The sequence below is a fragment of the Alexandromys fortis genome, unplaced genomic scaffold, assembly GCF_014885135.2.
Source record: "Alexandromys fortis isolate MF-2015 unplaced genomic scaffold, M_Fortis_MF-2015_v1.1 scaffold_48, whole genome shotgun sequence".
NCBI classification, from domain to species: Eukaryota; Metazoa; Chordata; class Mammalia; order Rodentia; family Cricetidae; genus Alexandromys; species Alexandromys fortis.
This window is the reverse complement of record NW_026067947.1, coordinates 3,625,172-3,642,362: the sequence shown is the minus strand read 5'-3', so window position 1 is coordinate 3,642,362 and position 17,191 is coordinate 3,625,172. Positions and strand designations below refer to the sequence as shown.

At 48.6% G+C, this 17,191-nt stretch overlaps 2 protein-coding genes across 2 annotated transcripts in view; one reads left to right on the top strand and one right to left on the bottom strand.

The window, feature by feature from the left end:
- Positions 1 to 8,061: 8,061 nt before the first annotated feature.
- Gpr27 (G protein-coupled receptor 27) lies at positions 8,062 to 10,971 on the bottom strand. Its single transcript, XM_050149395.1, has one exon. It carries the CDS (start codon positions 10,462 to 10,464, stop codon positions 9,328 to 9,330), a length of 1,137 nt encoding a protein of 378 aa, XP_050005352.1. The 5' UTR covers positions 10,465 to 10,971; the 3' UTR covers positions 8,062 to 9,327.
- Positions 10,175 to 17,191, top strand: part of Eif4e3 (eukaryotic translation initiation factor 4E family member 3) — a 73,508-nt gene continuing 66,491 nt past the window's right edge. The window contains exon 1 of the mRNA XM_050149398.1: positions 10,175 to 10,293. The gene's annotated coding sequence lies outside the window, so the exon portion shown is untranslated. The remainder of the gene's footprint in view (positions 10,294 to 17,191) is intronic.

The following is a 17,191-nucleotide window of genomic DNA, read 5'->3' as shown; positions in this document are numbered from 1 at the left end:
TTATTAAATATATACCTACCACCATTTAATTCTAATATCCTTATAAACCTTATAAAGCAACTCAACATTTTTTTTCAAAAATCCTTTGTCAGACCACACATGTCACCGTATTCATAAAAGATAGAACAATTATGCAAATAGCATTCTAGAAATAGCTCTGGGTATCCCATGATTCCTCAAGATAGATATGCAAATGAAACTGATCGTGACTGTGGGCTTAAAGAATTACACATGGCCCAATTACACTCTCCATGCCTCTTTGCTGAATGCAAGCCTGGGGATGCTGGCCTTTCTCTGTCCAGCATATTGGCCACACTTACAGGGAAATAGTCAAGGGCTATTGTGGAAATGGGGGGAGGAGGACAGAATGACAAACGAGGAAAAATCTCATCTTCTGGGGTATTTTAATTTAGGATTTTCCTGCCCACACCCAGGGCTGGGATGGACTTTAAGCTCCATGCTTGCTCCACAAGTCCCAACCTCTGCTATAGATTTTTTTCTCTCCTCTCCAACTCTCTCTTTTTCTCTTTCCCTCTCTCTCTGTCTCATTCCTCTCTGTGTTTGTCTTTCTATCTCTGTCTCTGTCTCTCTCTTGTTTGTGTCTCTGTGTGTGTGTGTGTGTGTGGCATATGTATGTATGTGTATACATTTGTACAGATAGAGGCCATTGGTTATCAAGTGTGTATATACATGTGTGAAGATAGAGGATACTGGCTATCTAGTGTGTATGTATACATGAGTGCAGATAGAGGATACTGGTTATCTACTGTGTATACATGTGTGCAGATAGAGGATACTAGTTATCTAGTGTGTGTATACATGTGTGCAGATAGAGAATACTGTTTATCTAGTGTGTATACATGTGTGCAGATAGAGAATACTGGTTATCTAGTGTGTGTATACATGTGTGCAGACAGAGGATACTAGTTATCTAGTGTGTGTATACATGTGTGCAGACAGAGGATACTAGTTATCTAGTGTGTGTATACATGTGTGCAGACAGAGGATACTAGTTATCTAGTGTGTATACATGTGTGCAGACAGAGGATACTAGTTATCTAGTGTGTGTGTATCCATGTGTGCAGACAGAGGCCACTGGTTATCCAGTGTCTTCCTCAACCATTCTTCCCTTTATTTTTATCTCTCACTAGCCTGGAGCTCACCAATTCCTCTACGGCAGGCCAGGATGCACTCTGGGGCCCCTAAACTATGGGGTGACAGTCCTCTGCTGCTGCCTTAGCTTTTTCCCTGCGTGCTGGGATCAAAATCCCGGTCCTCAAGCTTAAGCAGCAAGCACTTCACCCACTGAGCGCCTCCCCAGCCAAACTCTACAACTGTTAAAAGGCCACACTATTGAACGGGCACAGAAATGTAAATGATTCCCAAGGCCGCTCTGCAGCTGTTGGGTGGCTCTGTCTTCCAGAAAACAGATCTTTGCCGCTCTCTCCAGGTTCCAAGCAAGAAACCATGTGTGCTTCTCACACGTCATTTCCTGGTGGAAAATTAAGATGTCCCTCCCACAAGGCTACCCAGATTGGCATTCTTCAGGTAACGTAGTTGTACCCAAGAAATGTTTGAACGCCCAGCTTCCTAAAAGTTTCTATTCTCCCCACCTGTTGGAGGGTGGCCACTTAGAACGTAATTTGTAAATGATTAAATGGTTCCTCCTAGAAACCAGAAAGTAATCGTTTCCATCTACCCCTCTCCTTAAAGTTACCGTGAGGGAAGATAAGGACATTTGCACCTCTCGAGTGTGTTTGCAGTTTCTTGGTATAATTTAACTGACCTCAAGACTTCCAGATGTAAATCTCAGGCTACTTATTTACCAGATACAGGGTTGGCTGGGTATCTCCTAAGCCTTCCCTTGATTAGGCCTGCTCTTTCGTAAAACAGAACCCACAAAATACTTTTCCCCATGGTGCAAGCCTGTTCCTCCTCACTCATGCTTTGGAAGGGGTTCAGTGGTCCCTTTGTTTGTTTTCTGCAGAGTTTGGGCAGAACTCCCCAGTGGCATCTTTGCTGGGTCTTTCCGGCATGGACATGTTACGTAACAAACTCCTTTCCCAAAAATGACCCCATTCCTTTCTGGCACGAGGATATTCCAATACAATACAGACAAGAAATTTTGAAGAGAGAATCCTGGGACTTTATTTTCCTGAGAGAAATAAATTTTTAAAAAACGGATTCCGGAGTGAAGGAATCTCAGGGAAATGCACAGCCCACGAGAAGGGGAAGGCAGAGCCTAGGCCATTTTGATTCCAATGCTCTGGTTTCTCCTTTCTCATCAACTGGGAAACCAGAGCTGAATGCTTGTCAGCCTTTCCAACCAGGCCGGAATGAAGTCTGGCCTCTGTGTTATCCCAGCTCTCTGTGTGGACCCCGTCTTGGCATCTGTCTGGTTCTGCCTTGCTTTATGACTCGGAGCGCCTTTGCCAAGTTTCCCCTGTTAATTAGTAACCAAGAAAACTGCACCTCATTTGCCCTGTGCCTAGTTCCAGCCAACACAGACCAGGCTTCGTGCTGGCTTTTGGTGTGTGTTGGTTGGGTGGATTTATATGTTACTTCCCAGATTCCTCTAATTAGATATATGACTGTCGTAGTTACTTTTCATTTTTTTTCTGTGACAAAAACCTCTGGCAGAAGCAACTTCAGGGAAGAAGGATTTGCTCTGGCTTACGGTTCAGGGGACATAACTCACCATGGCAGATCACGAGTGCCCTGTGAATGCCAGGTGACTATAATTCACCGAGGCATGCTGACTGGAGGGTGGGTGGGTCTGTGGTGGTAGGTGTCACAACAGTGGCCTCTCGCTGAGAGTGACCTGGAAGCAGAGGCAGGATAGGAGGTAAGGTGGGCTATGACTCCCAAGGTGTGCCCCTGTCACCTCTGTCAGCCAGCAAGGTCCTATTTGCCATTTGTTCTGCAGCCTCCCAGAAAAGGACCACTAGCTGAGGGACCAAATATTTGAACACGTGAGCCTGGGGAAAGGGGAGACAGGACCTTTCATACTCAAAACATAATAACCTTTAAAAGCTATACATATATTGGTCAAAAAAGTTTACTACAGTATAACTACATAGAACCAGTCTTGTAGTAATAAATAATGAAAATCTATTTCAACCCAGGTATGACGGCTCACAAGTTTAATAGCTACAGCTGTAAGGCAGAGTCAGCCAGATTTCTGTGAGGTCAAGACCAGCTTGATCTATGTAGTGAGTTCCAGGCCAGTCAAGGTTGCACCCATTGAGACCCTGACTCAAACAAACAAACAAAAAACCTAGTTCATTATTTTTCTGAGGTCAAGATTATCAGTAGAAGATAGGACAATCTGATAGGTAGAAAGCATGACTTTGGTATCCAACTTTGTATGTGTGTCAGTGTGCAGGTGCATATGTGTACAAGTGTGCAGATGTGTAAGGATACATGTGGAGCTCAGAGGACACCCTATAGTATTGTTCCTCAGGCACTATCTACTTTATTTTTTTAACCTTATCTTTAGTATGCATATGTATGTGTGCATGTTTGTACATGTGTGGTGTTACGCGTGTGTTGGATGCCAGTTGCTCTCCACCATATTATATTGAGGCAGGATCTTTCCCTTGAACCCAGAGTTGACCAGTTGAGCTAGATTAGCTAGCCAGCTTACTTCAGGATCCTGTCTCTAGCTCTCTTGTACTGTGGTTACAGTCTGACCGCCACACCAACCATATGCTTGCATCAATACTGTGGATGAACTTGGCTCTTCTGACCTTCTAGCTTGCTCATCAAGTGCTTTGCACATATTCACACACACACACACACACACACATATATATGTAGATAGATATGAGTACCCTATTTGCATGCATGCCTGCATGACAGAAGACAGCATCAGATAGAACAAGGCATCAGATCCCATTGTAGACGGCTGTGAGAGACCATGTGGTTGGTGGGAATTGAACTCAGGACCTCTGGAAGAGCAGCCAGTGCTCTTAACTGCTGAGCCATCTCTCCAGTCCCCACACCATTTTTTGAGACAGGGTCTCTTACTATCCTGGGACTCTATAAGTAGGTTACCCTTGCCAGCCAGTGAGCTCTGTGAATCCTTGTAATGACTGAAACCATAGCTGATTTCACTTCAAAATTAAAAGTCTAGAGATGAATAAGGTCTATGGCCTTCATTGAAATCACAGTGTCTCTCTCTCCTCGTGGTCTTAAGACAACTGGGCTGCTGTGGCTCCAAGCATCACATTGTCACCTAAGAGCACCCCAAAGAGAATGAGTAAAAAGAGGAAAGAGGACTTTTTAGCAGCTAGGTTGAACCCTAAAACTTGTGTTCAAGTTGGAGAACAAGGAGAAACTTGAACTCAGCTCGATCTTGTTTTTACTCTACTTTCTCCCTGGAATGGCACAGAGGAATGGAAAGAGAGCTGACACAGGACCAGGTGTCAGTGGGTAAGGACAGCTCCCCATTGTCTTCCTTACCCTTCACGAAGAGGGACCTAAATAAAGGTCACTGGTCTTGACTGCCTGCGTGGGTGAAGTGTCTCCCCAGTGATCAGAGAGAATATTTGGAGGCAGCTGCATTTCACAACCCAGCCACTCAGTGTCCTGACAGTTTAAGATGCTTAAGAGAGACAGTAAGTCAGTAGTTACCTGCTCCAGGCTGCTCCAGGCAACAAGAGCTCATGACAACAGTGCCTTCGATCTCGACCACGGTGCACCATGGGATAATCCACCCTATGTGGAGGGGAAGCATTCACTCTTTATGTCTGAAAGTTTAACATGTAGTTCAGAGGGGGTGGGGCAGTAAGTTCTTTGGACATAGGAGCAAATCCTAATGTCTGTGACACTGCCAATGACCTGTGGTGGCTAGAGGACAACAGAGCGGCAGAGGAGAAGTTGAGGGTTGGTGTGGGTGGTAGGGGGGCAGAAGACACCGTGTGTCCCATGACCTGAGGCACAGCCTTCCTGGAGGGAATGAAGTGTGGGACATTTTAGCCAGACAAAAAGGATTTCCCAGTCCTTGGCCCGGGTCTAGTTCAGAGCCAGTGTCCAGGCAGGACCTGGGGCGCTGCTGTTTGTACAGGCTCCTTGTGCTCAGGCTTCCTGAGATGTTGACCATTTCAAACCCTATCATCCTGCTGGACATAAAATAAGGAGGAATCCCCAGGCAGGGGTGGAGGGCACGGAAAGTAAACCCACAGGCAATTTGAAAGGGAATGTGGAAATACAAGGAGACCCAGAGCTGGAGAAAAGAGCAGGGCCCGCCAATGCTCTCCCATGACAACAAAGATGGTCCACCCAGCCCAGAAGGTTGTTAGGAAGAGAAGAAGTGCAACCCGCCTACTCAGCGATCCACCTGAGCTCTCGGCTGGGGTCCCATCTTCCTTGGAACTTTGGGCCATGAGAGTAAAATGGAGGAAGAAACAAAGATGCTAAAGAACAAGGAAGCGGGGTTGTGTGTCAGTGGAGGTGTGGGGCAGAAATAAGGATTAGGAGTGGCTGGGACACCTGTGGAATTGCTGGACTGCGTGTCATGTCCACAGTTTGTCTGAATGATGGGGATGTCACCATCTGATGGCTAAGACCACCTCTGAGAGCCGGCATTGACTGATGACCCAGACAGTCCTTGTTAAACCTCTGCTCCAGGCCTGCAGCACTTGGGGACTGGTTGTGTTCTCAGCAGGGTCCAGTCTTCTCTATTGCTATTTCGGCTGAAGAAATGAAACCACCACCACCAAAACCAAGGAAACAAGGATGTTGCAAATCAGACCTAGAAGTTCACCGCTCCTACAGGGCAGGACATCTGAGAGACAGGGGGCTGATGGCCAGACCAAAGAATGTGCTGAAATAATTACATTTCCATTCTTTAAAAAGAGACAAAGGAAAGGGGGAGATGGGAGAGAGAGAAGCAATAAGAAAGGAAAGGGGAAAAAAGAAGAGGTGGCCTGGTGAGACGGGGTCAGCAGAGGAGCTCGCTGGCCACTCACCAAGCCTGGCACGCTGTTTGATCCCCAGGACCTGCACGGTGAAGGAAAGAACCAACTTCTTCAAGCTCTTCTCTGACCTCCGCATGCACGCTTTGGCATGTACTCGTGTGTACCGCACATGCACGCACTCATACACAGGCACACACATAAAAAGAATGGAAACCAATTTGACAAAGCCGACAGGCTCTTGGCACAGTGGATCCAAAGATCACTTATTATTATGGCTACCGGTTTGTAACACGCTCCCAATTTTTTCTAGAAGTACCCACATTTAAAAAAAAAAAAAAAAGGAAAGCCAGGTTTCAATTTACACAGTTCTACTCTTTCTGTAAAGCTATTTGACAGAGGGTACCAAAAGACCTAAACCTGATTAAACTTAATAAATCCACGCTAGGAAGTGCAGATGGAGATTTCTATACATAGCTTTTTTTTTTCTTTTGCTTTGAGTATAGGGACAGCTCATTCAGCTCACCCTGGGGAGACGAGTGTGCTGAATTAATGTCCCAGATTAGCAAATGAGCCATCTCACTGAGGCTTCCCTGAGTGCGCTGTACCTGCTCTGCCACCAGGAGCTGAGTATTGGGGACACAGCTGCACTTCCCCTGCTGACCGCTTTGTGCTGCTCGGACTCGAATCCTCGCTGGAAACTGACCAAGTTCGCATCCAGCCTGTAGAAAGTAAGTCCTGTCTTGAAACAACGGAGGGCTGTGGAAGACGACTTCTCCCCGGAGAAGGGTCCCCGACTCAGCAGCACACCCCAACAGGAACCACTAGCTTGTGTACGCAAGTCAATCTAATTCTCCTGAAACTATCCCAGGATCTCAGGGGCCCCAGCAGCCGCAGGTGAGGTGGCCTCTGCTGTAGTCTAAACGCTGCCTGAGGCTGGAACAACTCAAGGTCAGGGCCGCACAGTGAAGGGTGGGGTCCTGTGGCTAGCAGGTACTAAGTAATCTGAATAAAACCTGGCTTTGGTGACCTCACTTGGACCGAAGTGTGGCAGAGGGTTTATTTGCCCTGCCCCTCTTGAAAACCCAAGGGCAGAACTTTATTTGATCTAAATTCACAGAGAGTAAAGGAGCCTTCCAAATAGAACAGGTCTTCAACTTTCCCAAGCAGAACAAAATAATGCTGCTGATTAGAGAAAGATTGCCCACAGGGTCTTATTGTTCACCTCTCTTGGAGTTAGTGTTCAATAGTTAATTTTATGCTCAAAATAAACCATAGATTTATTCATTATGTCAAAAATGATTACTTTGGTACCTCTCTTTTTTTAAAATCACCTTTCCTCCTTGTGGCTCTAGGAATCAAACTCAAGGCCTGGCTGGGACTAGGTAAATGTTCCCCTACTGAGGTTCATCTCCAACCCATTGCTTTGGTGTTTAAAATCATTTAAAATAGTATGTGTGTTCACTGTTTCTTTCATTTAAAGAGATGACTCTCCCCCCCCCTTTTAAAAAAGATTTATTATGTATACAGTGTTCTGCCTGCATGTATGTCTGCAGGGCATAAGAGGGCACTAGATCTCATTATGGATGGCTGTGAGCCACCATTTGATTGCTGGGAATTGAACTCAGGCCCTCTGGAAGAGGAGCCAGTCGTCTAACCACTGAGCCATCTCGCCAGCCCCAATTTGCTCATTTTTATCTTGCACTCCCAAGTTAAAAGGCAGTAGCTAGGGAGATGGCTCAGTGGTAACCCACAAAAGTATGAGAAGCTGAGTTCACATAAAAAGTAAAAATTCGGGTGCACCTGTCTGTCACCTTCAGTGCTGAGGAGGTGGAAACAGGAGGGTCCCTGGGGATTACAAGCCAGCCAGTTGGCAAGTGAGAGACCCTGTCTCAAAAACTAACATGGAGAGTAACAGAGAAAGACCAATAGCGGCCAACTGGCCTCTGTGTGCAAAGGCATACACTCTACACACACGCACTAATCCCCACCCCCACTCACAAAGGGTTCCAAATATCTCAGAAATGCTAAGATCCAAACCAGAAACCTGATCTGGGACAGCACATACTAAATGATCAAGCGTGAGCTCCGTAGCCACAGCCTAAAGGGACTTGGCCCCCAACAACAACAACAACACAGCCACTCCAGAATGAAAATACTGGTGTATTTATGTAATGCAAAGAGAAGTACAGATAGAAATCTTCAAAACGCAAGTTACATTAATAAAAACATAGCAGTTTAAGCAAAAAGTATTATACAGTACTTGCAATGTAGTCCTTCAGTTCCAAATGACAATGTCTAACAAAGAGATAGTATTTTAAATTATAGTTCTTATTAATCATTTAAATCAGCTATCAATAGAACAGCACCACCTAACTCAGCAAACACCGCAGGAAAATGTTTTGTCTCCTGGGAGAGGCACCATTATATCCCATTTCTTTTTACCACGGACAAAGGTCTTCAGAGTGAAAATTAGCTTTATAAGACAGAGCAAAACTGGGCTTATCAAAGCAAAGCCATTTCCACAAAAGTATTTTAACTTTTTACTGGGAAAAAAAAAAAAACAACAACAACAAAAACCAAAAGCCCAAACCCCAAACCCAAACCAACCTGTGGTTCTCTGCCCTCCAGAGCCCGCCCCATCTGCAATTCCCGATCAATACAAACACATGCAATACTGGTTTTTTTTTTTCTCTCCACATTACTATCCAAAACACTTTACTGTTTAAAAGTCACAGTCTCACAACATTTCCGTTCAAGATTGATATACAGAGCAGCTACTGCTGATGCGTAGTTTTTAAAGGAATATAAACAGGGCTCCAAACCTTGCTTATAAGCTGACTCAAAAGTGACTGCCTTCCTACCCAAGCCCCCTTCCTCTTCAAGTCCAGTGTCACCGCTGGGGAAAGTTCCCCGCACTTGCAAACAAGGCACACCTAGTCCTGTGCCCTGTGATTCAGAGGGGACTACAGACAATTCCGTCTCTCTCTTCCATCTCCAATAGAAGATCCCCTAGCTCTCTCTCCTTCACTGCAATGCAAAGGTAATGCCACTTGAGGTTGTCAAAAATAGCTTCTGTAGAAAACTGGCCATGGTCTCTAGGAAACTTTGCATGAATAAAACCAGGTAGCCTTTATTTAAAAAAAAAATCACACGTGGAAGAAAAGAAGTCGGTACCAGTACAAAAAAGACTGCAGGGCCTACCGCCAGGAGGGAAGTATAATTAGAACGACGGAACTGGACCACGGCATCCCCTCCCCCGCCCCCAGAACAGGAGTCTGTACAATCCAAGTGCGTGTCCACTTTGAGAATCTTGTGAAGGCAGCGGAGAAAAACCAGACACGGGGCAGAAGGGGAAGAAGCGCGGTCACAATCGAAGCCAGAGGGAGCCTGGGTGGCAGAGTGCACCTCACAAACCAATGCCTTTCAGGTCGCAGGGGAGGGTGGCCTGTGTGGCCTGGGGGCTCTGGCAGCAGGGGAACTGGGCTCTGAAACAGTCCCTCAGCTCCCGATTGAAGAGGAAGCACACCACCGGGTTGATGCCAGCCTGCGCGAATGTCAGCCACACCGAGGCTGTCAGGTAGGCCTGCGGGACAGCGCCCGGCTGCACCAGGACGCGCAGGTAACTGGCCACCACATAGGGCCCCCAGAGGAGCAGGAAGAGCAGCGTGATGGCGTAGAACATCTTGCACAGCCTCTTCTCTGTCTTGAATTCCTCCAGCACCAGGAGGCGCCGGGCACCGCGGCCCGGGCCTGCAGGCCTGATGCCCACCAGCGCAGGTGGCGTGGGCCCGCGGCCGAAGCCCGCCGTCCAGTTGGCAGCCGCCTGGCCCGTGGCTCCGGGGCCGTGGAAGGTCCAGTCGTGGCTGACGGCGGGCACCAGGCGCGCGGGCCGCATCTTGCGGCGATCGTGGATGAAGAAGAGCAGGCGGAGGTAGACGAGGTGCGTGGCGCCCACCACCGCGGCCAGCAGCAGCAGGAAGCCTAGCGCGCCCGGGGCGCCGTCGGGCCGCTGCTCCAGGGCACACGGCGCGTCCTCGTCGTCCGCGCCACCTCCGTCCAGCACCGGCGGGAAGGCCGCGGCCAACGCCAGCGCCCAGGCGGCGCACACCAGCATCGCGGCGCACGGCCAGCCGGCCAGGCGCTCGGCATAGAAGCGGTGGTGCGCGATGGCCAGGTAGCGGGTGACGCCCACACCTAGAAGCAGAAAGGCCGCATGGAAGCAGAAGAGCGCGGCTAGGAAGGCCAGCAGCTTGCAGCCCAACGCGCCCGGAGGCGTCCCCGCCGCGGCCGCCGCGCGCCGCGCCGCCAGCATGACGGCCGGGAGGCAGGCGAGCGCGCGCAGCCCATCGGCCAGGCACAGGTCGAGCAGCAGGTAGTAAGGCGCGCGGTGCAGGCTGCGCTCCCGCACGATGAGCAGCGCGAACAGCACGTTGCCCGCCAGGCTCACGCACAGCAGCAGGCTGAGCGTGGCCAGCCTGAGGCCCAGCGCGGCCGCCTCGGCCCCGCCGCCGCCGCCACCGCCCGGCTCACTAGCGTTGGCCATCGCGGCCGCGTTTCTCCCCGCCGGCCCTAGCCGCTCGCCGTAGGCCGTTCCCGGGCCTGCGCTCCGCCGCGTGAGCTCCCCGGGCCCGCGGGGCTTTTCAGCCCGCACCCGGGCGGCCCTGCCCCGGGGGCTCGGCGCGCCTCGGCCGCGCCGCCGCCATCTCAGCCGCGGTGCGCGCGGGAGGCGACGGCCACTCCCTGCGCCCTGGGCGCGGCGGGCTTCACTGCGGCCAGGCCCGCAGCCCCCCGCATGCTCCGCGTCCTCCTCTCGCTCCTCTTCCGCCGCCGCGCCTCTTGGCTCTGCCCCCCGCAGGGCCCGCCGCTGCCGCTGCCGCCGCCTTCGCCACCGCCTTCGCTGCCTCCGCCGCCGCCGCCGCCGAGCCCCCTCCCCTCCGCCGGAGCGCGCAGCGTGGCCGCCGCCGCCAGTCCCGCCGAGGCATCCCGCGCCGCACCGGGCCTGGCTGGGCTGGGGGCGCCGTTGCGACAGCCGGGAGGGGAGGCAGGGCCCAGGACGCGAGGTGGCGACAAGTCGCGTTTGGCCCCAGGTAAACGGGGGTCCGGCGGAGGTGGCGTAAGGCGTTAGTGCTGGGGTCACTGTGGCCGGGAGCTGGGGACACGGTGGCTTGGGGTGGCAGGATCTGGGAGGCCTGGGGGAAGAGGAGACAGGGATGTTTGGAATGAACCTTCTCCTGGAAGGGTAATGATGGATAGCAACATAGCGGGGTATCACAGAACACGGATACCCAGGTGAAGCCTGATGTGGGCGGCAGCCCGCGGGGGACGAGCATCCCCTGCCACCCCACCCCCAGCAACAACTGCAAAGTTGCTTCTGTTCCAAAACCCATCAGGTACACCCAGGAAGCCTAGGTTTAGAGGGCAAAGGAGTCCAGAGCCAGGAAGTGGCCCAGCTAGGCTCTTAATTTTACTTAGTCCTATTTCGAGGACTGGACTTTCAGGGATCCTCAAGCATGCTTGCTTTCTAACTCTTAAGTGGAACCTCAGCCAAACATGTACCACAGAAAGAAACGAGGCGTTTCCCTTGAGTTTCCTGGGCTATCCATTTCCTCGGTTAGTCTGAAATGGCCAGTGGCATGGTCTTGTCCTTAAACACCTTTGATCCTGCTGGGCTCACTGTCTGTCTGCTTCACAAACAGGCTATTCTTAAGGCTTTTGGAGCAGCCTGGCTACCTTTCTGTCACTGGCTTCTGTTCATTTGCTTCCTGGCACTTTACTGTTCCCCATCATCTGTTTTATTTCTTCTCAGAAATCCTGTCCATCTAACTCATCCCTAAATATTGTGCATGTGTGTGCGTGCATATGTGTGCGTGCATGTGAGTGTGTGTGTGTGTGCTTATTATCACTCTCCTCATTGCGTAGCATGGTAAAACCAGAACCAAGGGCTGTATTGTTTTTCAGATATACACATTTAGAAACACTCTACATGTGTAATGGGCCTCTTGGTGGGCATTCCTAAGATCATCAGCACAGAGACTCAGAACTTGGCCTGTGACAGAAAAGGGATCTCGGATGGTGCCAGAGCAGAAGAGGGGTGCGTGTGAGAAAAGCTGTGATGAGCGTGGTTATTCTGCCAGCACAGTTTAAGAGGGTAGGGAAATATTGTGGTGGCCTGCCCCTGTGGTATCAGAATCGGGGGCAAATTGGAAGCCAATGTGGACTACAGGACAAAGAGAACGGAACTTGAAAGTTAGTCCAGAGCCGCAGACTCTGCATTTGGAAATCCCTGGGGATCCCCTTAAAATGTGTTTCTGACCCAGTATGTCCAGAATGGGCCTAGATTGTGGCACCAATATTTGCTGTTGGTTCCACTGTGAGTAGCAAGGCCTTTGGATACAGTTTGGACATTTTTGCAGAAATTTAAAGGGAATCCTTTCTTGGTACTCCTAAGTGGTCAAGGGGAAGTGGCTGGCTAGGCAGTCCTATAATACATGTGACAGACAGAAAAAGAGCAATGTTTGCCCTAGTTAGGAATTGGGTTTTGATCATGGTATAAGAGACCAGGAGGTGGGTGGTTGCTGGTGTTTGTTACTGGCCCACAGACCAAGTCTTTGGAAGTATTCCCTACCCTAGTGATCACAATGGGCTACAGACGTCCCGGGCAGAGAGAGAAAGAAGGAAGAAGTGGAAATGTTCCTGGCATGTAGGTTGGTCCCCCTTGAGTAGCTTTCTAGAAGACCTACACCATAGCAAGCACAATGTGATAGACTCCCACTCTCGGGGAGAGAATGGATAAGGTTTTTTTTTCTTTGTTTAAAGCCAGATGCATAGCACTAGGCAAGGAGATCTTGCCACCACATGGGCTGTGCTTGCCCACAGAAGGAAATTTCTTACAGTCTCTGATACCATCAGTGGGTTCTTTTTGTTGTTATGAAAGGCAGATTCCATACACTGAGCACCCAGATACCAAACTGTTAAATAGCAAAGTGTTATTTAATGTCATTGCCATGGCCATGTGCAGTATGTGTGGTTGCAATCTCCACTTTGCAGAGGAAGCAGTACGCACATGTGGAGTGTACATGTTTGTGTGTGGGCTCTCTGTGTGCATGTGTGTGTATAGGCCAGAAGACAACATTCCTCAGGTGCCAACCTCCTTTCTGTTTTTGAGAGGGGGTCTCCCACTTTCTCACTGGCTTGGAGCTTGCCCAGTAGACTGGGCTGCCAGGCTCGCTAGCCCAGGGATCCATCTGTCTCCTCCTCCCTGGCATTGGGATTACAGGCACACTTCACCGTACCTGGCTCTTTTATTTTAACATGGGTCTAGGGATAAATTTCGGGTCCTTCTACAAGGCGAGAGTGTCGATTGCGTTCGGGTGGGTCACTCAGTCTAGGGGTTTGTAACCCACCCTGCAATCAGTTATTCCAGGGTCTCAGAGGAGCGCTACCTGGAAGGGAATGAGCTAGGACAGAAGAATGAGGCCAAGCAGATTTGTCAAAGCCCCCGTTTATTAGGGTCCTGGTTACAGTTTATATAGCCCCTGCATGAGGGCTTGAGGGGCAGGGCACGGGATCTCGCCGCATGGTCCCGGTCACGTAGGCCAGGTTACGTTCAGTCAGGTAGGCCAAGAAGTCACGAGTTGCCACACCTAGTTCCCTGGATAGCTGGAATGTGAGGTGCGTTCTGCTAACAGATAACAGTTAATTGGGTGTGGGGCAGGTTCTGTCAATAGAACATAATTATGGGTGTGGGGTTCCCTGCAGACTCCCAGGGTGATGGTTCCTGTAATGATTTTTAGGGGGGAAATGGCTCGTGACACGAGAGTACTTTAGTAACTGAGCCATCTCTCCAGGCCCAAACTCTCATCCTGAGATGAGAAAGTGGCTGAGTTTACAAAGACAACCGACAGTAAGCAGCCAGTGTTCAGGACGGAGAATGAGAGCCCCTTCAAGGGGAGAAGGACTTTTCAAAACCAGCTAATCCAACATTGAGGTTTTACAGATTCATTCACGGCTGACTGAGAAGTGGGGCCCAGGTCCTCTCATTTCAGGTCAGACCCCTCCCCACTGAGTTGGAATATTGATAGCGTTTGTTTTTATGACTATAAATCACTCAACAAGTCATTTAACCTCTTGAAATCTAGAATGTTCATACTTACAAAATGGGGTATTGATTTCCTAGGGTCTCTGAGTCTGCAGTTTAGTTTGTATGTGAGGGGGAAAAAAATGGAGTTTAAATGGGTCTGTTTCCCTAATGGAGAGAGCTAATCTTCAGAGAAGGTGTGGGAAAAGGATCCATAGTTTCCTTGTGCTTTATATTATATATAAAAATGTGTTTATAAAAATATTTTTTTCTACTGCTGCCTATTTAGTCTGATGCACTTCTCTTGGGGATCTGAGGTTTGGTTTAATCCTTTACCCAGAATCAAGTACGATCAGCAGCAGTAGGACATGTGAATCATGACGGGTAGCGTTCATTTGTCTGCAGCTTTCATTCTCAGCGTTTGTTCAATAGATTAATACTTACGGAAAAGTCATTAACATTTCATCGGCCAGGATCCACTTGTATTCTTTTTACTTCAGGCAAGGCTTTTAAATATTTTCTTAGGCACCAAGTTGAATGTCTCATGTTAAAAGCAAATGAGATTTTTTTTCCAATAAAATTTTCCATTGTGTTTATAAGTAATTCTGCATATAGACAGGAAAGTTGGAAACCCCCTCTATCAGTCATGTCATCTCTTCGATGCACATGGTGTGACTGGTTTGGAACAAGCCAGCTTGTTCCAGCTTGTTCCAGTTTGGCACATGCAGCTGTGGCCATGGGTCCTGTCATCATGGCAGCCATCTTGGCCACTGCTTCTGGTTTCTGTCTGGTCGTTTGCCTGTGGGTGAGAAGGTTGCGTTGACAGCCCCATCTTGACTCTTAGAAGCAGTGAGGCAGAGTCTGGTCCCATTGGATGTTGGGCCATCAGATCATAGCATGGGGCTGCTCTGTGGCGGACAGCCGTAACTTCAAGAATGTGAATAGGCTTTGGAATTAGATATACCCTAGCTCACACCCAAATCAGCTGTTATCTATGTACCCCTGGGAAAGTCCTTTCTACTCTGAGCCTCTGAATCTCAAAGGCCTGTTGTGAGGAAGAGTCAGTTAAGTGAGACCTACTAATAGAAAGCAGAGCACGAGGTATGTACATGGATGGCATGTAACTAATTAGTGGTCACTGAAGGTGATGACTGGGGACAGATGCATCAGGCGCCGTGCACAGCTCAGATGCTCAGTCCAGCAAACAACAACGACAGAAGACAAGAACAATTTGATCCTAGCTGACAAAACACCAGATAAGATAGCCTGCATGCATGCACACACTAGCTTGAATGACCATGTAGTGTAAAATATGTGCACCAGATTTATGGTGCTCTTAAAGGAGCAAGGAGCTGCCATGAAACCTGGGGCCACATTACCCCACCAGCAAGGCAAGACAAAAACATAGTCAGCAGTTAGGCTTCTAAGGAGCAGTTATATCCCTCTTGATTTTATGGATTTACCTCTGTGTTTGTAATGCAAAAACAGCACTGTATTCTACATGTTTCTTAGATCACCTGAAAACGTTCAGAGACTCGAGGTTGCAGTCTTCAGTTGCATGCACACGGTGTTTTGTAGCATTAGGGAGCAGATGCAAAGCACCCTCATGCACATGCATCGGAACAGATGAGAGCTGTTCTAAGAGGCATACTGCAGTGGGCAGCTACTTCCAGCATTGAAAGGGTCATGCAGGATCAACAGTGATGTGTTCTTGCCATTGAATTTCCACTGCTGATGGTTGTTTAATGTGTTAAATTCTCAAGTGACTTAAAGCCATGCCTCCACATGAGGAAGAATGGCTACAGTTTTAAAAACAGTTTTTTTAAATTATTATTTTATTTTTCACTTTCCCTTTTCTTCTTCTAAACTCTCTCATGTACCTGCCTTGTTCTCTTTTAAATTCATGTCCTCTTTTTCTTTAATTGTTTATATATACATCTGCTCAGACAAGATGTATCTTTCAGGGCTGGCCATTTCAAGGTTGAGGCCTCCTGAGCTTTCCCCATGCACACTAGCATGTCTGTCGGTGTTGTCCTCATTCGGGTCATTGTTAGGCAGCCATGCTGGTGATACTTCATGGGTGTAGATTACCTGGCATTTCTAGGAGACACGATCTCACAGCAGACTTCCTGTTCCTCTGGCTATGATGGTCTTTATAGCTGCCTTTTCTACAGTGATCCCTGAGCCTTAGGTGCAAGGGTTGTGTTGTAGATGTATCAGTTGGGACTTGGTTCCACAACTCTGCATTTTGGTTGTGATTTGGGTTTGTGATTTTTCTGTAATGGTTTTCATCAATTGCAAAGAGAAGTTTCCTTGATGAGGAGGGGTGAGAACTAGACTTATCTGTGGGTTTATACCAGGATAAATATTTAGAATGTAGTTAGAGATTATATTGGCTTAGTAAAGTGGTGGTTGTAGATTCTTCTCCATGGTCCATGACATCTCTAGCCACAAATCAGTTGGCTAGATTTCCAGTACAAGGCATGGTTCCCCTCTTGTTGAGCAGATCTTAAGTCCCACCAAAGAGCTGTTGGTTACCACCAAGTCACATGTGCCACTACTACACTGTTAGGGTTATTTACTATGCTGGTCATTGTTGTGGTTCTTAGGTATCATTGATGGGTAGGACTGCTGGTTGCTTCCCTCCTTTGGAAGCTTGCATGGTGCCCTCTAGCATCCTTAGAGCCAATACTCATGGAGGAGTCATTTGGCTCAGAACCACCTTGGGTCCTCAGGGCACTGTGTCTGAAGTATGTGCTGTGTTCAGCAGTAGGGACTTACCTGCCACCTCTCGGGGATAACCAAAGGCAATATCCTATAACGTTTTGGGAGTCTCTTAGACAGTCCTACCGAACAGCTCAAAAGAGGGCTTCACCAAAGAAGACTTCTCATGCCTCATGCTGGGATCTTTGTTAGTCCATGATCTTTGAGGAGAGTATTGCCAGCCAAGATGAGAGCATTTCATTTAAATTATATTTATCTGTATATTCATTGACTTCCATGTATTATGGGTATTTTAGGTAGATAGTTAATTATATTCTTTCTTAGGGATTTTCAGACATCTTTACTGTTGTTTTACCCTCTATTTGTATTTATCTCCCTGCCTATCCCTGGTTAAAGCCTCCCCATATTTTTCATCCCCCCATTAGATCACTTGTGCCCTGTTATTCCCTCTCTCACCCTTCTCATCCTG